The sequence below is a fragment of the Microcaecilia unicolor genome, chromosome 3 (assembly GCF_901765095.1).
Source record: "Microcaecilia unicolor chromosome 3, aMicUni1.1, whole genome shotgun sequence".
NCBI classification, from domain to species: domain Eukaryota; kingdom Metazoa; phylum Chordata; class Amphibia; order Gymnophiona; family Siphonopidae; genus Microcaecilia; species Microcaecilia unicolor.
The window spans coordinates 197,204,383-197,229,836 of record NC_044033.1 but is presented as its reverse complement, the minus strand read 5'-3'; the positions used below and the strand labels follow the sequence as shown (position 1 = coordinate 197,229,836).

Here is a 25,454-nt window from a genome sequence, read left to right as displayed (position 1 = left end):
CTTCATTAAACAGCTCCTCCTTAGCACGCGACTCATTCGGGGCAGATTCAATCGAGCGTTCCTCCTGGGCGGAAATGACGTACACCGCAGCGGCTTGCTAAGATGGCGGCGGCGTGAATTGCATGTTGGACTCGGGTGTCAGTGGTTAAAAAAAAAAAAGCGGCGTCCGTTAACGGCTACCTGCTGTCGTCCACCCCCCCCCCCCCGTTCGCTCACTGAGTGTCTGCTGCTTCCGACATAATGTGGATCACCCTAAAGACCTTACAGCAGCAAACGTTCCGCGTGGAGATGGAGCCCTACGAGACGGTGAGTCGGGATCGTTTAATGCTCTCCGCTGTTGCGTTATTACTCTCTGTAGGGACCCGAGCGCAGGTGGTGCACGAGTGTGGATAGCGAATAAAACCAGAAGTGCTGAGCATGGTGGGTAGGGGTGCTGCTTGCTAACCTTATTTCCCACACTCTGCGCCGTTGCTCCCCCTTTTCCGGGCTCGTTATAGGCAGCGGCACATGGACAAATCTCCATTCTCCCACTAAACCTTGTGTTCACCAGGCCAGGAGGAGGAAGAGTCCTGTGACGTCATCAGGCTGCGCCCTGTTCTCCCGGATTTGTGTGACTGAGTGAGCATGCGCAGCTGAAACTCGTTCTTCTCTTTCTGTACGGTCCGTGGGCGGCTCTTTCTTCTTTCCATCAAAGCACTGGACTACTTTGTAGTAGACGGTCCGAGCTGTGTGTTTCTCTTCCCTTTCGCGGCGGTGGTGGTGGTCGTCGTCGCGCTGGTCACTATGACGGACAGGAAGAGTAGCCATAGAACGTGCGCGCGTGGCCACGATTGGGGATCCCCGCGCGCCCCAGGTAGTGAAAGAGGCTCTGGCCGCGTGGAGCAGCCAGACCTCCTGCGCCTGAGATCCCGCTATTTACACGGCTGCTCTGCAGAAGCCACGCCGGGGACTTCGTCTCCTGCAGAGACCGGTGACCCCTGGAGTTCTGCGAGCACTGTAGATTACTGTACTGCTGGAGATCGGAAAATGGCGTCTCTAGGGAAACTCTCTGATCTTAATTTTCTAGCATCAAAAGCCATGACGTACCCACAACTTACCCAGAAAGTAGTAAAACGGTTATCCTTATTTCCCAAGGATGAGCAGTATCTACAAAATAAGCTACTACGCAGCATTTTAGATTTGCCCAAGGAACCGGTTACCCTACCAATACACAAGCTCCTGTTAGATCTACAAGCTAAAATTTGGCAAACACCAATGTCTAGTCCACCTGTAACTAAAAGGCTAGAAACCAAATACAGAGTACAGTCGACCCCTGGATATGACAAACCCCAACTGCCTCACAAGTCTCTTTTTGTAGACCAACTACTCAATTTCATGTACATTGGCTGTAACACACCTCCAGACAGAAATCTGAAAACCCTGGACTTGGTGGGAAAGAGAGTTTTCCAGGGTGCAATGCTCAACTCTCGCATTTCAGCCCACCAGTACCAGTTACTGTGCTATTTCTACTCAGCTTTGGAAAAAGCACAGTCTCTTATTAGCTCATTAAGCACCCAACATCGTCTGTCTTTGATCTTTCAACATATGGAGGAGTGCTTTAAGCATCTGGTTTGTTCAGTTTTTGATGCGTTCGATACATCCTCTAGAACAGCGGCTGTGGCAATTGGTGCCCGTAGGATGGCCTGGTTACGATCCTCTGGACTAAGTGAATACGTCCAGGGACATTTTGCTAATGCCCCTTGTACTGGAAAAGAACTTTTCGAAAGGGTTGACGAAATTCTAGATGAAATTAAAAAAAAACATGCCGCTCTTGAGGCACTGTCAGATCCGCCAGACCAGTCATCCACAGCATGGAGGTCCCAAACACCTCGTTATAGGAGGTCTTTCTACTCTCAAAAACGTTACCAGCCATATTAGTGGTCAGTTAAGAGGCATATTTTCAAAGCACTTAGCCAACAAAGTTCCATAGAAACCTATGGAACTTTGGAAGGCTAAGTGCTTTGAAAATATGCCTCTTAGTATCCAGACCAAAAAAGACAGGCTAATGGAGTAAGGAACTGAAAAACAGACCTACTTTTTGACTCTACATGTTTTGGTGGTGGGAAGATCAGTTTTTCCAGAGTGCTCCAGTGTTATGACCATCTAGTGGCTATCTCTTGCCCTTCCATTCTACTACATGACATTAGACAACATTTTTCCCAATCAGAGTTTCTCATAGGTAACCTTGCAGGCATATATATATTTTTTATTATTTAAGCAAAATTGTACAAGAAACATCTTGTTTAGGAAAGTGCATGCTTTACAGAAATTTGCAAATGGTGATAAGCAAAATAAAATACTATTTAACTTATTCAAAAGGAAAAATTACACTCAAGTCCATAATTAATGGATCCAAGATTTTGGGGTAAAAAAAGGAGACAAATTATTCTAAGAAAAATTTTCAAGTAATGCATATTCTGCTAAGGTGAGTTGATTATTTTCCACGCTTTTCCATTTTTGCTGAGGTTATGAGCGTCGATACGTGGACAGGCTCTGTAAATACATATTTCTTATCCCCCAGCCTTATTATGCACTTGCAGGGGTATCTAAAAAAAAAAAAAAAAAAAAAAGTACCTCCCAGGTGCAGAATTTCAGGCTTAAGGAGTAAAAATTGTTTCCTCTGTCGTCTAGTCTCCTTAGAGACATCCAGAAATAACAGTACTTTAAACCCTAAAAAGGGTTTATCTTTATTGCGGAAAAATAAACGGAAAATCCAATTCTTATCGGGTAACAGTGCAACCGTCGCCACCAATGTGGCGGCGGTTGCTTGTTCAGTGTCAGAAGTTTCAAGCAAAAGAGAAACATCTATTTGTTTTAAAGTCTGTAAATTCAAGTCTTCCCCTGGTATATAATATACTTGAGATAGTGGTGGAAAGTTCTGATCCGGTATATTCAATATATCCCGCAAATAACGCTTTAACATCTCGAGAGGAGAAATATTTGGAATTCTTGGGAAATTGACAAATCTCAAATTATGATTTTTAGTATAATTATCAAACATCTCCACCTTCATCCTAAGATCTGTCAGATCTTTCATCATTACTGGTTGTAAAGTCTCAAGTTTCTCAATTCTTTGTTCCATCTTTATAACTTTTTCATTCACAACCTTAATTTCTTCCCCTTTCGTTTGTGAGTCAATTTCCAGAGAGTTTACTCTCGCTGTAACCTCATTAGTCTGTTTCATAAACATTTGAGCTAGGGCTGACATTAAGTCCCATAATGTTTCCAGAGTAACTTCTTTTGGCTTGTCTACTAACTCCTTCGGAAGTTCGTACCTTACAGTAAATTGTCCACGACTCCTGCTCTCCGCCTCAGCTCCTCTCCCCTCAATCCGTGGCGATTCTGTGGGCAAATTGCCCTCTATTCCCTTCTCCGTTGGAACTGAGACTTCCAACCGGCATTGTTCTGGGCCCGTTTCAACCACTTGGGGCGACCCTGTCGGTTCCGATAGAAAGGAACTAGCTCCAACCGGTTAGGGAGGTGGTGAGCGTTCAGCAGGGCTGAGAGTACTATCAAGGCCGGGGGAAGCCGAAGTCTCCACTATGCCGGCGTTCCCTACCGGCAGTGTTCCGCCAATTTGACCAACTCCCAACGGTCGCATATGTCGGTCCATCGGCCCAGGTAAGGGTGGAGGTAGCGGGGGGGGGGGGGGGGGGGGGGGGGGCTCTGGCCGCCACTTTCCCTCTCCGTTTAGACATTATCGTTATCAGTCAGGAAAATTACTTGCAGCGTCTTAGCAGATCACGGCCATCTTGGATCCGTATTTGATCACGCCTTGCAGGCATATTTTCAAAGCACTTAGCCTTCCAAAGTTCCATAGAAACCTATGGAACTTTGGAAGGCTAAGTGCTTTGAAAATATGCCCGCTTGAGTCCAAACAAAGATTCAGTACAGGCTTTTGTCCAGTTTTAGATTTGCAAAACCTCAAATTCAGGAAAATGCTAAATTGGAAATATCTAATTGTACTGGACAAAAGTAATAATTTACATTCACTTCAGTCATATTTTCTATATGAATGATTGACTTGCTGGAGGTAAATGTGCTTGATATGGTTCATGATCAATCCATCCAAATTGTTTTTTAACTTGACCCACTCACTGACTAGTATTCATCAGAGGCCATATTTAAAAAGCTTTTTGGGACAGGTTTTTTTTTCTTAATCTCTTTTAGAAAGCAGAAATGATCTCCCTCGCCCAAAATCTCTAGTCTGATTCACGACTACCTACGTTTATGCCTACATTGTTTGTGTTGTGCCCTTAAGTCTCCATGTAACTACCCTGGTGTTAAAATTTTAGTTGAATCCTTATGTTAAATTGTTTGCACTCACAATTTCAAGGTTTAAGTTTATTGATAAACAGTGGTACATAACAGCTAAAATAGCAATAAAACCAAAATAAATAAAAGCTAAAATAACAATAAAACCAAAATAATCAGGAAAGGAATGCAAACCATATGAAAGAAGAGAGTAAAATGACAATAATACAGCATTTAATTTCTCTATAGAAATGTTATAACTCTGAATGGTCTATTAGCCCCCCCCCCCCCGCCCCAAATTTGTAAAGCTAGATCATTGATAGCATAACCATGGTGCAAACACAACAAAGCAGTGATGTTCAGCAGCCACAAACGGGGAGGCAAAGGTTCCTATCAATGCAGCAGTTGTAGGAGTATGCATTATTCCTTGCTGCCTGTTTTTACTTGTTTGCAGCTTGTTCTAGGATTATGCATCATTCCTTGCTGCCTGTTTTTACTTGTTTGCTTGTTTTCGACTTGTTCTTAACACATTTTACAATTTTGTTTGTTTTTTTATTAGTGTTTAATATCTTATACCACTTTGGGCATTTGTCAAAATGGTAGTTAAGCAAATTTTAGAAATAAGAAATATCTGTGGGGAAAGCATAATACTCTTATAGACAGACTGTCACAGATGTGACCCTTAAGAATAATGTCCTGATGTGCAGGTCCCATGCAAACTTAAGGGGATAATTCTCCTTGGTCTTGTTCCTAAGTAAAAACATGAAATGCCCCAGTTTTGCCCTAAGAGTTATGTGGGGGGCAGAATAGCACTAGATGTATTTGCAGCACACAAGCTTCTAACTGCTCCACGTGGTTTAAAGATGAATCTGAAACCACTCAAACCCTGGGAGTCATTCTGCTCACTGAAAGGGGAATTGTTTTGCTGGATTGGTGGGCTGTAGTGGGAACAGGATGGCTTCTCCTGTACCCTAACCTTTACAGGAAGTATTACTAGACAGCTTGTCACTAGGAGATCTTAAACCCACATAGAAATAATAGCCATGAGTCAGGTTCTCTTATGTTATTTCTTTACCCATTGACATTGGAGTTAAAGATGTCAGCATTCTGTATGTGCCCCCTGTGTAACACTTAGGTTTCAAGTCGGTTAACCCTCTTATGAGCTGAGACTATTAAGGTCCCATACTGCAGGGAAGGGGGTTCTTAACATCACTAGCAGAGCTTATACAACATCCTTTTGAACGTGTACTTTTGGCTTTACTAATTCTTTTTTTGTGCCATGCATTGTTTTTAGTGTGCATCACTTTTGCCTGTTGAATTAGTGAAATTACAAGCCTTGTATCCCCCACGTGTTATGTATACAGCTTCAGTATAACAGGGTAGTATAAACAGACTTATTTTAAATTTCCTACTGAAGATCACCCTAGAAAATCGGTCTATAGTAGTACTCATGTTTCTGATTCTGCATGTAGCATGAAAGAACTATAGATAAGTTCTTTTACTGTATCTAAACAAGACGCAACATGGCAAAGAGTCAACAGCTCTTCCACTTATCCTTTGCTTCTGTACTTTGAATTGGATTTAACACAGCAACCATATTAGTTAGTGGAAGAAATCTGACTGTCCTCCCAGCAAATTCTCCTCCTAGATAATTTGAAAGCCGCCAACTTGCTATGGTGTATCTATAGCCAACATAAGTTTCTTATCACTTGTTTATATGTGCAAGTAGCTACCTGGTCCTCGTATTTATTTTGCTACTATCTCTTGGCAAGACTGCCCTACACATTTTCCTTGGCAGCTTCAAGCTCCCACAGCAGATAAATCTGGATTCCAAATACCGACTGTATTCATGCAACACGAAGCATCTACTTGCAGTCCTCGGCTCTGGAGTTAACCTGTCCTGTGGCTGACAGTTTCCAGCTTGTCCACGGCAAAAGCATTGTTGCTTTGTGGACGGCAGGATAAATGAACACAGTTCACTGGCCTCTCCTGAAGTTTGTAGCCACTTCTTGCCTTACAACATATTAGAGGAGGAGCTTCCTAGGAAAATGAGAGCATGCTCAAAGCCGCCTGAGCTCTGGGAGAGCAGCCCTAGAATTGGCGCCATTGGATGATGTCACCTGCGGTATGGCTAACCAGGTAAGCAACTTGGCAGTTACAGACTATGTTCGTATCTCATTCTTCTTACTAGCTTTTAACAAGAGTGCAGAAATTACATAACGTTATTCTTAATGATCCTATTGATTTTTATAGAAGTAAATGCAGAACTGCTGTCAATTGGTGTATTGACTGTGCATTACTGTTACAGAAACGATGAGCATGTCTGCCCCCCCCCCCCCCCCCCCCCCCCCAAATGATATATGGGAGGTACACATCCTATATAATAAAAAGCACCTCCAACGTTCTGAAGCTGACTCTGTGAAAGTGAAGCCTTGAAGCATTCGTGCTCCTGCTGTAGCCATCTGCCGAAATGACGTCATGTACTTCGTGTTCGTAAAGACCAATCACTGGAAGGGAACGCTGCAGAGTTGCCAGGCAACGGAACGCGACATCGCACGCATGAGGGTGTTGTCGTCCCTCCCTTCCAGTTCCAGGCCCCCTACCTCCAAATTTTAAAAGTCAAATTCACTTGTGAAGTCGGGTTTACGGCGGCCGGCAGCAGCGGTAACAGGCATGCAGGCTCGACCTTTCTCTCTCTCTCAACTGTGGTCCCGCCCTCATTTCTTGTTTCTGCAAGGGCGGGACCAGTACTGAGAGAGAGAAGGGCCGAGCCTGCATGCCTTTTATTGCTGCTGCCGGCCGCTGTAAGCCTGACTGCGTAAGTGAAGATGACTTTTAAAATTTGGAGGTAGGGGGCCTGGAACTGGAAGGGAGGGACGACAACACCCTCATGCATGTGACGTCGCGCTCCTAAGGGGGGGATCCTGGAACTCGGAGGGAGGGGGACCCTGAAACTAGGAGGGAGGGGGGAACCTGAAACTTTGTCCCCTGGAACTCGGAGAGAGAGAGGGGGGACGATGACCCTGGAACTCGGGGAGAGAGAGAGAGGGAGGGCGGGGGTGACCCTGGAGCTGGGAGGGAGGGGGAGGACAACCCTGGAACTGGGAGGAAGGGGGGGGGGAGCCCATGGCACACACTTTCATTCTCACACACACACTCTCTCAGACACACTCGCACCCAGTTTCTCTCTGTCACACACTCACACATTCACTCTCTCTCACACAGTCACTCTCACACTCTTTCAAACATACACTCTCCGAGGAAAACCTTGCTAGCGCCCCATTTGTGTCAGAAACGGGCCTTTTTTACTAGTATATATGATGATGTTTGATGGGATTTTTGTTCTCCTTTTCCACATACTACTACTATAAATCATTTCTATAGCGCTACCAGTCGTACACAGTGCTTCACAATTCTACATATAGTTCAATGTTTGTTGTTTTTCTAGGTGCATGTCTTGAAAGAGAAGATTGAGGCCGAAAAGGGTAAAGACCTGTTCCCGGTTTCTGGCCAGAAGCTCATCTATGCTGGGAAGATCCTGAGCGATGCTGTTCCCATTGCAGATTACAAGATTGACGAGAAGAACTTTGTGGTGGTGATGGTGACAAAAGTAACGTCCTGGTGCAAAATGGGCGAGGGAGGGACTGTGTGTATAGTGAAGTTTCCTTGTGGAGTCTAGGTAGAGCTAAAAGTTTGCTTGTGATTTGGGTTTTGCTCAGTGATGTGTCATTTCTTGTAGTTCTGGCAGAGACTACAAACTGTTGTGTGTCTTTTCTGATGCAGCACTATACTGTGCACCAGAGACCAGTACTTATATTGATTTGTTCTGGTGGCTTCTGGTGTCCACTTCTGCATTCTCCTTGGCTCTTCTTTTTCCCCCACACACAGCATGTGGTGTGGTAATGGATACCAATTAGTTTCTGGGGGTTAGACTCTTCCTTCTGTTTCCCGGTGTCTTTGCTTACAAATCTCCCTCTCTTCCAACCCCAGGCTAAATCCTCCTCGCCCCCTCAGGCCGCTTGCACAGAGGCAGCATCTACACCTGCCACTCAGGACCCTGCTGAGACTGCTGGTGTCAATGCAGTGCCAGAACCAACTGCCACGGCTTCGCCATCGCTTGCCCCCAGTGAGGAAATGACCCGGAATCCTGCTGAAGAGGTTTTGTCCCCAGCACCTGAATCCACCACCTAGTAAGTACCAGCTGAGAGTATCTGCTGCACCTTTAAACCAGAATAAGTAGAGTTGGCGCCAAACCCATCGCATTAATGAGTGAGTGAGTGAATTGGTTTAGTGTGTTGTGGTTAAAGCAATTTGGTAGATAAAATGTCTATCAAACACTGTGATGTCCCTTTTTGTGTGTTTTTTTTCTTAGACAAACATTTTCAAAATGCCTCTAGACCTTTTCTCCCTCAGGTCAGGATTTTCTAAGCATTACTTGATGACCCAAGGTCAGTGGAGTTTTTAGGTTATCCACCATAAATATGCACAAGATTTGCATTGTAGTGGAGATTCCAGTGTATGCAGATGACATGCATAGTCATTGTGGATAGCTTAGAAATTGGACTGACTTTGTTTCACTTGAGTGGGTTTTATGAAGCCCTGGCTATAGCTTTCCATCCTGAGGGGAAATTGGGTTGCTGCTGTTCTATTGGTTATCAGAAAACCACATTACGCTATAATGTAAGAGCTAGGTCAGAAACAACATCTACATTGTGCATGGTTGTAAAGCTCCTGCATTCATCTGAAACTTCTACTGGTTTTTGCAATAAAGAACTTATCTGCAGGGAATCCATTTCAGAACTTAGCATTGACAAGCTACAACCAGCCAGACACAATGATGCTTTATGGTGGGATGGAGCAAGCCAGGGTGGGATGGGCAAAGAGGAGTGTTGTGCATGTGTGAACAGATAGCTTGTGCTGGCTGGCAGGTAGTCAGGACAGTAACCTAATGCTTGAAAATTTGCCTGCTGGTGGTACAGCAGGGGTCAGCTCTTGTCCGCTGCCCTCCCAAGGGGAAAGGAGGGTAGACTGTGGGTGTGGTGCAGGACCCGTGGAACTGAAGTTCAGATTGCAGTGATGGTGTATGCTCGTTCCTGGAGCTCAGGGAAGGGAGCCTCCTGCGTGTGATTGCCTCCAGGAATGTGAAAGGAAGGTGTGTACACACTTTCTCTCTTAATTTTTCAGCTCTGTTCCCCCTTCAGGTAGTGCCGGGCGGGAAGAGGATGCAGCCTCCACGCTAGGTAGGTGCGTGTGCAAGAACTTTCTTGCCACCCGCCTGCGTGCATGCATTCCCGCTGCCATGGTCTGGGAAACATGGCAGCACGTACCCTGGGTGACTTCTGGTTAGGATCCTGATTCCTCCTGCCTTCTGTATCTCTTGTGACTGATGGGAAGCATTGAGGTTTTTAACTGAGTTTGGGGACAGTTGGTTGCTTCCTTTGCTGTGCTAAGACCGGTAAAATTAATTGGGATAAGAAAATCTTACCCGGATAAATGCAGCTAAACTATAGAAGGGAACCTCGATTAGATCTTAGTGCATTGGGACTGCACTGCCCTTTGCTGGCTTTTTTGATTCACTTGACACTAAACCTCCACCACTCTACCTTCCTTTTCCACTATGATGGTAGTAACAGCTTTTGAATTTTTAAAATTTACAGCAACAAGGGGGGATGGGGAAACTCATGAGTAGGTTAGTTTGGCAAGGGTATTTTCATTTAACCGAGGGAGGAAATTGTTAGCAGGGTCTCTGTTTCTCTTCACGCCTCTGTCTTTTATTTTTTTTCAAGGGGTGCATGGGGGATGGCTTTTGTTCCCTGCTAACCCAACCCTTCCCTTGGCCATGGGACTTGGGGTGATGCTATCTGTGCAGTTACTTCAATTCTTTGATGTTTGGGCAGTGACAGGGTCGGAGTATGAGACAATGGTGACAGAGATCATGTCGATGGGGTACGAGCGCCAGAAGGTGGTAGCTGCTCTGAGGGCAAGCTTTAATAACCCGCACCGAGCTGTGGAGTACCTTCTTACTGTGAGTATTGTGAATTTAATTCTGACTCTTGTGGATTCTTTGCTCTTACATGGAGCTCTCCGAGTTGTGCATCTGTTTCCTTCAGAGCCCTATGTGTCTTTGCGCTATATCATATGATTCCTGGAATGAGCTTTTCCTTAGTGTCCCTCCATACCGGTCCAGAGAAGATTGATGAGTTATGCACGCTACCAACAGGTGGCGACTGAGAATTCCTGAGAGTCTTTCTGCAGTCCCTCAGCCAGTATTTCTCAGTCCAGCAGGTGGTGGACGTGGTGAGCATGCACAATTTTAAGGCTTCCTGGTTCCACGACAACAGTCTGGTTGTCTTCATGTTCTTTCATCCAGAATTATTGAGTGGATATTCAGGCTTGGCAGGATGCGGCCTTTGGCACAGACGTGTTGTCTGTAGGTTTCCAAGGGTCCCACCTGTGATTTCACTACTTTGGTACTTCTGGGATGCTCTGGAGGGACTTTAAAGAAGGAGAAATTAGGTCTTACCTGCTAAATTGCTTTCCTTTTGTCCAACCAGACCAAATCCTACCCTTTTCTGGTATTCATTGGAAAGAAATAAAGAATTAAGTGTGCAAACAACTTAGGTTTTAACTCTGCTGCCTCTACCAAGCCTAAGTCTCTTCTCCCATGAAGAGGACTAGGCAGATGACAAGCTGTCAAGCCTCTAAAACTGGGGGGGGGGGGGGGGGGCTCAGCCACCCTAGTTTAGCACCCCAGAAGCACGTAGAGACCCCAGCGCGGGCATTAGCCTCTAATAACCAAGATTAACTAAAGAAAATAATTCTCCCACAGAAACAACACTGCTACCCTAATGAAGAGAGGAACCAACTTTTTTTAACCTACAAGAAAGGAAAAAAAGAGAGGGAGAAGAGACCAAAGGGCTCACCACCTGCTGGAGACTGAGAATACTGGATTTTTCTCTAGTTAGCCAGGGCTCTTGTTTCTCTGTAGAGTCACAGTTTCTCAGTCTCCACCTGCTGGAAGGCGTGCACAACCCATCAGTCACAGACTGGGCTGGTCTGGAGGTACTAAAGGAAATCAAATTAGCAGGTGCTGTGGTAACATAGCAGAGTGCAAACGAGGTTTGGACAAGTTTTTGGAGGAAAAGGCCTTCCCAAGTCTACACCTGGCTAATAATTTATGGACATCATGAATGAGCTATGAGAAATCTTGTCATCTCTCTTGGCATCTGTCTGGTATTTGTGAACCGGATGCTATGCTTGCTTGCTTGATCTTAGTTTCTCTTTTAAAGTATTCTTGTGTATGACAGGAAGCAAACCTTTCCCTATGAACCCATCTCCCTGCACCATCAAAAGTGATCCAAAAGCCTTAACTGATGCCAGCAGCAAATGTTTTCCTTTTTTTTTTTTTTTTTTTTTAAGGAACCTGCTTCCCTTTTTGTATTCTTAAGTCATCTTTTGCCTTTTCTGATCTTGACTGACACAGTCTGTTATTTTCCAGGGTATCCCTGGGAGTCCTGAACCTCAGAGCGTGCCAGTGGAGGAGAACCAACCAGTAGAACCCCAGGTTTCAGAGGGTGAGTTGCTTTTTCATAGTGGGTAGGCAGGAAGAGTGTGGGGGAATGCATTGTGCATTTATATTCAGAGAGCTCATTGTAAGATTCTTCTGAGGTGCAAATGTTTAAATTGCAGTCTGAGTTCTTAAGATGAGATTGGAGAAGTCTGTTTTCTGCCAAGCTGGGAGTGATGCTTTACCAATTCACCTGTTCGCTTAATTTTCTGTCTCTTCCTGCAGGTGCAAACCCTTTAGAGTTTTTGCAGGGACAGCCCCAGTTTCAGAACATGAGGCAGGTGATCCAGCAGAACCCAGCACTCCTGCCAGCACTTCTGCAACAGCTGGGACAAGAGAATCCTCAGTTGCTACAGGTAGGGTGGGGGGGAGGCGGTAGTGCCTGCCATCACACCCTCTGTCATAATCTCCTTAGTTACCGCAGTACAAGTTGACTAACATTTAGTCTAAACAAGGGTATTTTCTTCTTCGTAGAAGGAAGCAATGTCTGACTCTTGACCTGGGTTTGTGGCTGCTTTCTTGGGTGAATGAGTAGGGGGTGGCAGTCACAGAATGACTATAAACCTTGTTTTGTGAGGATGGTGTGTGGTCTTTTTTATTGTCTGTGCCCATCACACTCTTTACCCCCCTCTCCCCACAAATCTCCCTTTCTTATAGCAAATCAGCCAACATCAAGAACAGTTCATCCAGATGTTGAATGAGCCAGTGGGGGAGCCAGGTGATGGAGCTGACATTGAGGGGGACCTGGGAGCAATCGGGGAAGAGTCGCCACAGATGAATTACATCCAGGTGACGCCACAGGAAAAGGAAGCCATAGAGAGGGTAAGGAGCTGTGGAATGGAGGATATGAGTTTGCACTGGGGTGAGAGAACTGCAGAAAGGGTTGGAAGCATAGGCTGGAGTGACTTCTGTGCTGTAGGAGGTTGGGGAACAGGCAGAGCAACACATTTCAGTGTAGCTGCTCAATATTTTTAAAGTAACTGTATGCTTTCTCTTTATTTTACAGCTAAAGGCTTTGGGATTCCCAGAGGGCTTGGTCATCCAGGCATATTTCGCTTGTGAGAAGAATGAAAATCTAGCTGCTAATTTTCTCCTGAGCCAGAACTTAGATGAGGAATAATAGAAAAGCGGTGGGGTGGGGGATACGTTTTTATATATATAAAATATATATACATCTTTATTTAAGAGGCACATTGGTGTTCTCTGAACGCAGCAGTATGTCGTATTGGTCATACATGCTACCCAAGCAGATAAGTTATATCCCCTCTCCCATCTGGAAGTGGACTTAGGGTGGTGGTTCCCAAACTTGGTGTTGGAGGCACCCCAGCCAGTCGGGTTTTCAGCATATCCACAGTGAATGCTTATGTGAGAGATTTGCATGCACTGCTTCCACTACATGCAAATCTCCCAGCCAGGTTTGGGAACCACAGGGCTAGGATTGCACATGCCACATCCACAGTAGATTTTTTTGGGGGGTGGGGAGCATCTTTCTTCCTTAGATTCTGTGTCTTTGGTCCTCACTCCAAGTCCTCGAGGACTGCCAGTGGGTCAGATATTTGGGATATTCCTGATGAACATTCTTGAAGGAAGTTTGCATACTGTTTCCATTCTATACTGATCTCTCTCATGCATATTCATTAGGGGTATTCTGGAAACCTTACCTGGTGACGGCCCTTGAATGCTCAGCATAGGGACCTGAAATGCTTTGATCGTAAGATTGGCTAGTGCCCCTAACTCAAACTCATGACCCTTTTGTGAGGGTTATATTAGCTAAACTAAATGTAATGTCTCCTCCCTCTCCTAGGTGAACATGGGGTCTAAACCCACTCTCCCTCTCGATCTTTCCAGCCTTAGAACATTCTGGGTCAGAAATGCTCTGCCTAAGGCTGAGCATCTCTATTTTCTGTGACCCAGAGTGTTGCCTCTAGTAAATAGGAGGCCTGCTGAGAATGGGGCAATTTATTTTAAGTCACAATACATGGTGAAGGAGGAGACTCAGGCTGCTCTCATTGAGGTCTGCCTGTTGTGGCATGCAGTCTTCTCTATAGGCGGTGCTCAGACATGCTGATATAACATTTATCAAAAGCCAGAGAACCAATCCAGCTTCAGAACTCTGACCTTGGAGGTGACTGCTGCTTTGATCCATCCCTCCCCCTGAAACCTCTCTGACAGTATTACCTGCTCCTTCTTGCTGTTCCCTGATGTCCACTTTTCTTCTTCCCTTTTTAATGTCCTGGTTTTATCTTTTCTCCCAACTGCAAAGCTGCTTGCTGCCACCCATAGCTTGGCCTGAGGGTTTGGGTGGATGAGTATGCAGCAGCTACTGTTGTACTTCCTGCAGGGAGATCTGAGTGATCCTGTCTGTTGCCTCAAGAGGGCATGTTAGAATCTAAGAATCCAGTCCACAATTCTTGTTATGGCATCAACTTGCTTATCGTTTAGGGTCAGAATTTAGTCCTAGAGAGCGCTTCCTTATGGAATTAATGGACCTTGCAGCGAATGTTGAAAATTTCTGATCCAAACCTCTGATGATGGAGCAGCAGGACTTTGAATACAGGTGTGAAGTGAATAAAGTTAAAAAAAAAAAAAAAAAAAACACTTCCTAGAGCAGTGACTTATTTGGTCTTAATTTGTAATAAAAAAAAATTGTGGGGTGGGGGGATGTGGAATTAAGTATTTCTCTACTGTAGGCAGTGTGTGTGTGTTAATTTTTCTAGCGAAAAAGTTGCCAGTACTCAAATGCCAGGCCACCCTTCAGAGGTGGAGTGATCACTGGGACTCACCCCACAATAGCCAGTTCTGCCTGCAGCCAAAGAATCTATGACAAGGCAGAATTGGTGTGTAGAGCTTCAGCTCTTTCATTAAAACTTGGGGACCATGGGTCAATTTCAGCAAACAATGGAAAAGGTGCTGGCACTCAGTACCCCCTCAAAAAAAGCCCTGACTATAGGTATTAGAGGAAGAACAGTTAAGTTATAACTGAGCTAGCTTTTATAGTTTGGTTTATTCAAGACTTTTTATACTGCTCAATCTGGCAATCAGGTCTGGATTGGTTTATATTTAAAATTTCGAAGGCTTTGCTAGTATGTGTGGGGTTTCCCATGCTTGCCACTTCCTTCCCTTAATCTTATTATGGTGTAGTTATTGCCTCTGATAGGCATAAAGTCCATAAAGGAAATGGTGAATATGGATGTAAAATTGCTTTTTCTCTTCTGGCTGTGGAAATTCCCCCCTGCCCTTCAAAAAAAATATCTTAGTGACTCACAATTAAAAGAAATGCACTGGGTGGAGCACATTTTTCTAATCTGGGAATTGGTATTCTATTTTTAACCTCAAGAGATTGGTGAGCAGCAATTCACTACATCAGCTGCATACTCAATTATAGGAAGATCCCGGGGGGAGGGGGGAATGCTTCTAGCCTTGGATTGGCTTTTCTATCTATCACCTGTCTCTACCTACCTACCTACCTACCCATCCATCCTTCTATTATGTTATACTTAATTTCCTACTTTACATAACATTCTGTGTTACCTATTACTATGTAAGCTGCATTGAGCCTGCTTTTATCGGGAAAGGGTGGGATACAAATATAATAAATAAATAAAAGTAACCTCAAAGACTGGTGAGTATTAACTCTCTTCAAACTGTAGATGATGTAGTATAGTGGTATGAACATATTACTTATAATTTGGGGATGGTGGATTCATATCCCTAGGTGCTCTACTAAGACTTAGGAAGTAGCAGTAGGCATTGCTTCTTGAAATAAAGATCGTTGAATAGGAGTCTTCTGCAAGCAGTTGATGCGTAGTATAGTGGTTAAAACAATTGACTTTTCTAGAGTTGAGAGTTGAAAGCCCAAGATAATTCACTGACTCCATTATTCGCAGTGTTTTCAAATAAAACAGTTTCCTTAATGGTCCATCTTCTTCTAACCTTGGAGGTTGGCTTTTCTGTTTTTAACTTTAATCACAGGTTTGGTATTAACTCTCTACAAACAGTAGATGATGTAGTTAGAACAGACTACGCATCATCCAGGGGTGGTGGGCTTATATCTCTAGGTGCTCTACTAAGACTCAGAAAGCATCAGTAGCAGTAGACATCATTTTCTCAAGTAAAGATTGTCGAGTAGCAACCTTCTGCAAGCAGCTGAGGTGTAGTAAAGTGGTTAAAACAATTGACTTAAAATCAGGTATTGAGTGTTCAGATCCCAAGGTAATCCATGCTACCCGAATATCCAGTCCTTTCAATTAAAACAAGTTTTCTCAATGGTCCATTTTCTTCTAACCTTGAGGGTTGATTTTTCTGTTTTTAACTTTATTCTCCAAAATTGGTGAGTATTAACTCTACAAAGAGTAGATGAAGTAGTCTAGTGGTTACAACAGATGGGTTTATATCACTAGGTGCTCTACTAAGACTTAGGAAGTATCAGCAGTAGCCATTGCTTCCTCAAATAAAGATTGTTGAGCTGCAAGGTTTTACAAGCAGTTGATGGTAGAATTGTGATTAAAGCAATTGACATGTATCAGGTGTTGAGGGTTCAAAGCCAGAGGTAATCAACTAAAACCTTACTATCCTTGTCTTCCTAAATTAAAAGTAACCTCAATTGTCTACCTTCTAACTTTGGGGGTTGGCTTTTCTATTTTTTACTTTAACCTCAACCATTGATGAGTATTAACAAACAGTAGATGATATAGAGGCATATTTTCAAAGCACTTAGCCTTCCAAAGTTCCATAGAAACCTACGGAACTTTGGAAGGCTAAGTGCTTTGAAAATATGCCTCATAGTGTAGTGGTATAAACATATTACTTGGGGGGGGGGGGGGGGGCATATCCCAAGGTGAACTATTAGGACTCAAAGTAGCAGTTGGCAGTCTCTTCTTCAAATAAGGGGGAAAATGTGGGGCGGGGGCACTACTAGTGTGGGATTGGCTTTTCTGTTTCTAAGTTTAACCTCAAAGATGGGTGAGCAGCAGTTTTCCTAAAGTAGTTGAGGTAGTGTAGAGGTTAAAACAGTTAACACCAATCAGAGGGTGTGGGTTCATGTTGCTAGATCATGGACTAGGACCTTAAAAAGCACCAGTGTCAATCACCCCCACCCCCCAAAAAAATACCTTAGGTCCGCTCACAGGACAAATCCCTCCTCTCTGTACCCTTCTCCACCACTGCCAATTCCAGGCTCTGCCCTTTCTGCCTCGCCTCTCCTTATGCTTGGAATAAACATCCTGAGCCCATACACCAAGCCCCCTCCCTGCCCATCTTCAAATCCTTGCTCAAAGCTCACCTTCAATGTCGCCTTCGGCACCTAACCATTATACCTCTATTCAGGAAATCTAGACTGCCCAATTGGATTGACTGCACATTTTGTCCATTAGATTGTAAGCTCCTTTGAGCAGGGACTGGCCTTCTTTGTTAAACTGTACAGTGCTGTGTAACCCTAGTAGCGCTTTAGAAGTGTTAAGTAGTAGTAGTAGGTTGCACCTTGTTTTATCCTCCATTCACACATCATTAACTCCCTGGGAAAACTGAGCACCTCCAAGCCTTAATGTACAGAAATCCAGCTCATATTCATTCTGCTAATACTGAAACTGTGACTGGCTAGGTACTTATGACCTAGTTTAGCTACTGTTGGAAACAGAATATTGGACTAGATGGACAATTGGTGTGACCCAGTATGGCTATTCTGTTCTTGAGTCTATTTCTGTATCTCTAGGAGGGTGGAAAGAGCTAGACAGGCACTTGTCAAGACAAGAAGATTCTCTTGTATCTGTTTCCTCACCTCTAGTGGGTGTTTTAGCCCAATTGGGTTTCTATCTACCATGGGTTATGGGTTTACCGCCACTGTATGCAGGACTTGAAGTTCTGATTTCCATTATGCATTCCCTTAAAAAAAGAAAAACAGTACAAGCCCCTACATGCAATGGAGGGTAAACCCCAAAACTGGAATGGCCCTGTAGGATAATATCTTAGATCCAAGAAGCTGGCCATTGGTTTAATCCATGAGCAATAGTCTTCTATGACAGTACTAGATGTATTTAAAAGTGTTTGTTTAAGATACAGGTACATTTGCTGCTTCTAATGAGATTCCAATCTAGTTTTTTTTTTTTTAATGTGATGGAGGATTGAATGACTTGTTCTTTGTTGGTTCTGAAGTGGGGCTTGAACCCAGATTACTGGGATAAAGGTCCACTGCACTAGTCATTAGGCCAATCCTCCATTCACACTTCCTTGGTTCACTGGGAACACTGAGTATCTCCAAACCTTACTCTATGGAAATCCATTCATTCTGCTAATCCTGAAACTGTGGCCTGGATTGGCTACTGTTGGAAACAGGATATTGGGCTAGATGGACCATTGGTATGACCCAGTATGGCTATTCTTCTGTTCTTGAGTCTATTTCTGTATCTCTAGGAGGGTGGAAAGAGGTAGACAGGCACTTGTCAAGACAAGAAGATTCTCTTGTTCCTGTTTCTCACCTCTACAGGGTGTTTTAGGCCAACTGGGTTTCCATCTACCACAGGTTATGGGTTTTCCCCCACTGTATGCAGTTTATTTATTTGTTGCATTTGTATCCCACATTTTTCCATTTCCTGATCGCCATTTCCAGGGTGAGAAATACAGATTGGTATTGCAATAAAGTGCATAAGTGACAAAGTAATTTAAGGAGTCAATTATAGAGACTACATTTCCGGAGTAAGAAATAAAGTGGTGTTGCATTAAAAGTTCATTGTTGACAAAGTAAGTGAGGTAGTCAGGTAGAGTTCGGTTTCGTCCCGTTCTGGTATAATTTCATCTGGTAATTAGGATGGGTCGTTGTGGTATGCCATTTTGAACAGGTTGGTGTTTAGTGATTTTCAGAAGTTTGTTAGGTCATGCATTGTTCTTATGACGTTTGGTAGTGCATTCCATAGTTGCGAGCTTATGTAGGAGAAGCTGGATGCATGTGTTAATTTATATTTTAGTCCTTTGCAGCTGGGGTAGTGGAAACTCAGGAATGTGCGGGCTGACCTTTTTGTGTTCCTGGTTGGTAGTTCTATGAGGTCTGACATGTAGACTGGGGTCTCGCCGTGAATAATTTTATGAACCAGGGTGCAAATTTTGAACAAAATATGTTCTTTAAGTGGGAGCCAGTGTAGTTTTTCTCTTAGGAGTTTGGCGCTTTCATATTTCATTTTTCCAAATATGAGTCTGGCTGCTGTGTTTTGGGCAGTTTGTAATTTCTTAATGATTTGTTCTTTGCATCCGGCATAGATTGCACTGCAGTAATCTTGTTGGCTTAGCACCATTGATTGTACCAGGCTGCGGAATGTAAAACCTTTCTTCTCAAGGGAAAATCTTTTGAGTTTCCACATTGAGTGGAACATTTTCTTTGTTGTATTCTTCGCATGGCTTTCTAGCGTGAGATCAAGTGTAACTCCGAGAATTTTCAGGCTATCTGAACCCGGGAAGGGTGTAGTCTGGGGTGTTTATAGTGGTTGGTTTGTTGGTGTTATATTGTGATGAGAGAATGAGACATTGTTTTTTTTCTGCGTTTTAATTGAAATGCATCCGCCCATGAATTCATGATTTGGAGGCTGTGATTGATTTCATTTGTGATTTCTGTTAGATCATGTTTGAACGTGATGTAGATCGTGACATCGTCTGCATAGATGTAAGGGTTTAGGCCTTGGTTGGATAGTGATTTGGCTAGAGGTGTCATCATTAAGTTGAAAAGGGTCGGGGAGAGCGGTGATCCTTGGGGTACGCCACATTCAGGTTTCCATGGTGATGATGTATTCGAATTTGATATCACTTGGTATGTTCTTGTGGTTAGGAAGCCTTTGATCCAGCTAAGTACGCCTCCCCCAATCCCGAAGTATTCTAAGATGTTTAATAGTATTTTGTGTTTTACCATATCAAAAGCGCTGGACGTCGAATTGTTGGAGAAGTATGCTATTGCCAGTTGCAATTGCTTGTTTGGTTAGGAGAGTGATTAGTACTGTTTCGGTACTGTGGTTGGATCTTTCTGATTTCCACTATGCATTCCCTTAAAAAAAAGAAAAACAGTACAAGCCCCTACATGCAATGGAGGGTAAACCCCAAAACTGGAATGGCCCTGTAGGGTAATATGTTAGATCGAAGAAGGGAAATAGGACTTGAAATGGCTGCTTCCTCAGTAATCCTCCAGACTGTTCAAGACTCTTGGGTTATGCACTCCTACCAGCAGAGGGAGACTGAGAACACTAAAACTTCTTATACAAGTACCCTGTGCAGACCTTCTACTAACCAGTATTTTCTCAGTCTCAGCAGAGGGTAGATGTGTGCAGCCTGTGCAGTGTACTCAGTCTGGTAGGCCCATTTGGGGTTTCTAGGTTGGGTTGTAAATGTTAGAGAACCCACACTTGGATCTCTATTACAGGGTGTAAGTCCTAAGGGGCTTCTTATTCCCTGTGGGGTGTCACACCTGGGAGGCCGGGTCCCTCCCCCTGTGCTCTTCCTCTGCAGGACTGCTTGACCTCGGCTGCAGACCTCGTTATGTACCCTTGAGGCATTTAGGCATCAGCAACGAGGTTTTAAAAAAAAAAAAACGTTTTTAAAAGGCGGCTATTTTGGCCATTCTTGTGGCAGGCCAGAGATAAAATGTCTTTAAGGGCGTTCTTGCCTTAGGCGGTTTTGCCTATTAGTCTGTCAGAGCACAAAGTGACTGTTTTTATTGTGTTTGCGGCCATTATGTCAAAGCCGGCGAGGATAGGGCCAGATAGACTTCTGTGGTCTTTGTTCCAGAAACACGAAAGAAAGACCATAATCAAGTATATAATATCACACTCGTTGATTTAATGATGAATTGATCATGAGTGTGAATAATGGCAGAGTGGATGGACCGTTCACGTCTATTTGCTGTCACTTACTATGTTTCTATTAATCCTCTTTGCTACCAGGCTGGTGCACAGACCTCAGCTCTGACACAGGCACGAGAATCAGCTGTCACCTGACCTACTGGCGCGTGCATGTGGCAACCTCTCAGCACACAGTGCAAGTGAATCGGAGACAAGTCTTACATGTGCGCACCAGAGTGTTCCAACTTCCGTTCCTTCCTTGCCTACAGTGCTGTGGCTCAAATCCAGAGACAGACTGAGGGAGCTGACTAGAATATTCTTTTCTGTACCATTAAATTCTTGTGGGGACGGGTTGGGATGGATTAACTTTTTTTTTTTTTTTTTGGGGGGGGGATGGGTGGGGACGGGTAAGATTCCAGCAGGGAGGGGCAGGGATGGGTAAGATTTCTGTCCCTGTGCAACTCTCTAGTTCAGGACCTGGCCAAATTGGAGTGGCAGATGCGGCCTCTAAAGCAAAGTTGTGTTCCTCCACGCAAATTGGCAAGAAGAGTAAAATCCACGCGCCTTGACCAGTCTGGAGGGTCTAGAGGAAAGAAAATTAGCAGGTAAGATCTAACTTCACCTTCTCTACCTTTCAAAGGTTCTATGTTGTTTGGAGAGGACTTGGATAAACTGATGAGTGGTCTTGGGGATACCAAGGTCTCACGGTTGCCGGAGTTACGGCCTAAGGCGGCTAGTCGAGGTGGTTCAGCTAGAGGTTGATTTAAGGACGCGAGGCGGTACAGGCCGAGCAGATTTATGTCTCCTTCTAAAAGCCGTTTTTTTCCAGCGGATGCAGTCCTTTCGAGGGGGTTGGGACTCCTCCGGAGGTGCCAGAAATGGTAATAAGTCCTCCTTATGAAGGTGTGCAGGTCCAGCCTCTGGTGAAGGTCAGGGCGCGAGTTTGTCTGTTTTATCAGGGGTGGACCCGAATTACTTCAGATCAGTAGGTGCTGGAGGTCGTTCGCGATGGTTATGCGCTTGAGTTCGAGCACCCACTGCCGGATCTGTTTCTTCCCTCTCCTTGTCACTCTCGAGTAAAGTTAAAGGCTATTCAAGAGACTCTGGGTCGCTTAATCCAGTTGGGAGCTGTGGTACCCGTTCCTCGGCACGAGCAGGGAATGGGTTGTTATTCCTTTTACTTTGTGGTGCCGAAGAAGGAGGACCAGTTTCGACCCATTTTAGATCTCAAGAGGGTCAATGGGGCGCTCAAGGTGCCATCCTTCCGCATGGAGACTCTGCGCTCGATCATAGTGGCTGTTCGTCAGGGAGAATTTCTCACGTCACTGGATCTCACGGAAGCCAATTCGAGAGGCCAATCAGCGTTTCCTTCGTTTTGCTGTTTTAGGGAGGCACTTTCAGGTCTGTGCTCTGCCTTTTGGTCTGGCAATGGCTCCACGCACCTTCTCCAAGATAATGGTGGTGGTAGCAGCTTTGTGGAGGCAGGGAATTCTGGTGCATTCGTATCTGGACGACTGGTTGATCCGGGCGAAGTCTCGGGCTCACAGTGTGGCGGCGACGGCTCAGCTGGTTGCGTTTCTGGAATCGCTCAGATGGGTAGTTAATGTAGTCAAAAGTCAGTTGATCCCATCGCAGAGTCTGGAGTACTTGGGAGTGCGGTTCGACACGGCAGTGGGTCGTGTTTTTCTGCCGGATTCTCGGATCGCCTCTCTTCAGCAGCAGGTCCGGCTGTTAATGTCCGTTCAGAGTCTGGTTCGAATGTACCTTCGGGTTCTGGGCCTCATGGCAGCGACAATAGAGGTAGTACCATGGGCCAGGGCGCATATGCGTCAGCTTCAGGCGGCTCTGTTGTCCCGGTGGTCTCCTCAGGTACACAGTTTGGAGTTGCGGTTGCCATTGAGGGGGGCTCCTCGGCGCAGTCTCCAGTGGTGGCTCTGCTCGGCCCATCTGAAAAAGGGCATGCCGTTAGAACCTCCTCAGTGGGTGATTCTGGTAACAGATGCCAGTCTGCTGGGCTGGGGAGCTCAGTGTCTCGGTCGGTCCATGCAGGGGCGGTGGTCGATGAAGGAAGCTCAGTGGTCTATCAACCGGTTGGAGACAAGGGCGATTCGGCTAGCTCTGTTGGCGTTTCGCTCAAGTGTGGTCGGAAAGGCAGTAAGAGTCATGTCTGACAACGTGACAGCGGTAGTGTATGTCAACTGGCAGGGCGGTACAAAGAGTCTGCAGTTGGCAATCGAGACAGATCTGCTCATGAGTTGGGCGGAAAGGCATCTAGTGTCGATTTTGGTGGCGCACATGGCCGGGGTGGACAACGTGAACGTGGATTTTCTAAGCAGACACATGTTGGACCCCGGAGAATGGTCTCTGCACCGATCGGTGTTCGACCAGATAGTTCTAAAGTGGGGAATGCCAGTAGTGGATCTCATGGCATCGGCACAGAATGCTCAGGTTCCTCGGTATTTGTCGGCATCGGGATCGATGCGTTGGTCCTTCCGTGGCCTTAGCGGGTATTGCTGTACGTGTTTCCCCCATGGCCCTTGACAGGTCAAGTACACTAATCAACAGGATAATCTTCGGTGAAGTCCCAGAATATATGCTTGAGTTAATTGACTTACCATCCAGAAACAGATCCAGTACCTCACGATCATACCTGAACTTGCACAACCCAGGCACTCAACTGTGGAATGCTATACCCAAATCAGTAAAATCTACCCAGAACTACCTAAACTTCAGAAAATTATTGAAATCAGTATTGTTTAAGAAGGCTTATTCCCCAGGTTCAACTTAATTTGAATTAACTCTTACTATTAATGATCCAAGGAAACTAATTACCTGTTATTATCTCTTGCTGTTTGTTATTTCCCATCTTATTCTCAATTTGTATAATTGTTCTTCTTGCACTGTAGCCTTACTACAGATTTATGTAAGTCACTTTGAGCCTGCAATCAGTGGGAAAATGTGGGATATAAATCTATATAAATAAAATCCCCCTCAGACATTCTGAAACCCCCTCAGACGTTCTGAAGCTCACCTCTCTCCAACTGTGGCTCCTGACCTAGGCTATTCGGACTCCCGCACTCAGCCACGCCCCATCTGGACATAAAAAGCACTCTCAACGTTCCATTGACCACTGACGTCAATGAAGCCAGTTCGTTTGTTCGAAGCTCTGTAGCAGCAGATGTGGGCCCTGCCCTCGCGTCAAACGTAATGACGTTGAGGGCGGAGCACATTCAAGGAGCCAATCAGTAGCCGAAAGCAGGAGAGAGGCCAGGTTCACACTCTCGCACAGGACGAAGAGGGAGGGCGGCAACACGGCGAGCAAATGGCTGCGGCGAGTGTCCAATGTGGAGGAGGCGGGTGAGGGCTCGGGGTCGAGGACCACTGGCGACTCGGAAGGGGGGGGGGGGGGGGGGGAAACACCACTGGCTACGACTCCAGCACAGCCGTCATCCCATTCACTGAAAACAAAAGAAGCAAACCTATGACATGCTTCAGGACGTTTAATACACAGGAGTGGAAGTGACCCAAGCAAGTGTACGGTAAGCAAGGAAGCCCATTGGTTAATCTCTGTTTCAACTCCCCCACGCAGCTGTCATTGCTATACACTCACAAACAAGCAAACCTAGGAGCTGCTGCTTCACATTGTCGTTTTTAAATTGAGGACAAAAGGAGAGGGGACACAGACAGACCCTGCAACTGGGAGAAAGGGACGAACTGGGAGGGAGGGGGGAATCCCCCCTGCAACTGGGAGACAGACCGGGGGGGGGGGGGGGGAGAGACCCTGGCACATACTCTCATTCTCACACACACACTCGCACCCAGTCTCACTCTCCCTCTGTCACACACACGCGCGCGCACATTCACTCTCTCTCACACACTCACTCTCAAACACACACACTCCGAGGAAAACTTTGCTAGCGCCCGTTTCATTTCTGTACGAAACGGGCCTTTTTTACTAGTGTAATAAATAAATAGATATACCGCCTTGCTGAGGTTTTTGCAACTACATTCAAAGTGGTTTACATATGTTCAGGTACTTATTTTGTACCAGGGGCAATGAAGGGTTAAATGACTTGCCCAGAGTCACAAGGCACTGCAGTGGAAATTGAACTCAGTTCCCCAGGATCAAAGTCCACTGCAGTAACCACTAGGCTACTCCTCCACTCCAAGAAGCTGGCAATTGGTGTAATCCATGAGCAATAGTCTTCTATGACAGTACCAGATGTATATAAAACAGTTTACATTAGATGGAGGTACATTTGCTGCTTCTAATGAGATTCCAATCTAGTTTTTTTTTTTTTTTTGGGTGTGATGGAGGATTGAATGGCTTGTTCAGGTTGTGTCTGTAGTGGAGCTTGAACACAGATTACTGGGATCAAGGTCCACTGCACTAACCATTAGGCCAATCCTCCATTCACACTTCCTTGGCTCACTGAGTATCTCCAAACCTTACTGTGTGGATATCCATTCATTCTGCTAATCCTGAAACTGTGACCTGGATTGGCTACTGTTGGAAACAGGCTATTGGGCTAGATGGACCATTGGTGTGATCCAGTATGGCTATTCTTCTGTATCTCTAGAAGGGTGGAAAGAGGTAGACAGGCACTTGTCAAGACAAGAAGATTCTCTTGTTCCCGTTTCTCACCTCTAGAGGGTGTTTTAGCCCAATTGGGTTTCCATCTACCACGGGTTATGGGTTTACCCCCACTGTATGCAGGGCTTGTAGTTCTGATTTTCATAACAGTACAAGGCCCTACATGCAATGTAGGGTAACTCCCAAA

The 25,454-nt window shown here is 45.1% G+C and overlaps 1 protein-coding gene across 2 annotated transcripts; it reads left to right on the top strand.

The window, feature by feature from the left end:
- Positions 1–76: 76 nt before the first annotated feature.
- RAD23A (RAD23 homolog A, nucleotide excision repair protein) lies at positions 77–14,618 on the top strand. 2 transcript variants are annotated; one of them, XM_030196995.1, is made up of 9 exons: positions 77–306; positions 7,742–7,903; positions 8,284–8,483; positions 9,478–9,533; positions 10,191–10,318; positions 11,792–11,867; positions 12,086–12,216; positions 12,518–12,682; positions 12,867–14,618. In XM_030196995.1, exons 1-9 carry the CDS (start codon positions 241–243, stop codon positions 12,978–12,980), a joined length of 1,098 nt encoding a protein of 365 aa, XP_030052855.1. In that variant the 5' UTR covers positions 77–240; the 3' UTR covers positions 12,981–14,618. The 2 variants fall into 2 exon arrangements, with proteins under 2 accessions (XP_030052855.1, XP_030052857.1); XM_030196997.1 differs by lacking the exon at positions 77–306 and adding an exon at positions 3,880–6,432.
- The last annotated feature ends 10,836 nt before the right edge of the window (positions 14,619–25,454 follow it).

Bases quoted from the DNA above. Each gene is read 5' to 3' on its own strand.
- RAD23A (XM_030196995.1), top strand. From the start codon at position 241: ATGTGGATCACCCTAAAGACCTTACAGCAGCAAACGTTCCGCGTGGAG. The intron at 10,319-11,791 runs GTGAGTATTGTG...GTTATTTTCCAG, and splicing joins CTGTGGAGTACCTTCTTACT to GGTATCCCTGGGAGTCCTGA. The intron at 12,217-12,517 runs GTAGGGTGGGGG...CCTTTCTTATAG, and splicing joins AGAATCCTCAGTTGCTACAG to CAAATCAGCCAACATCAAGA.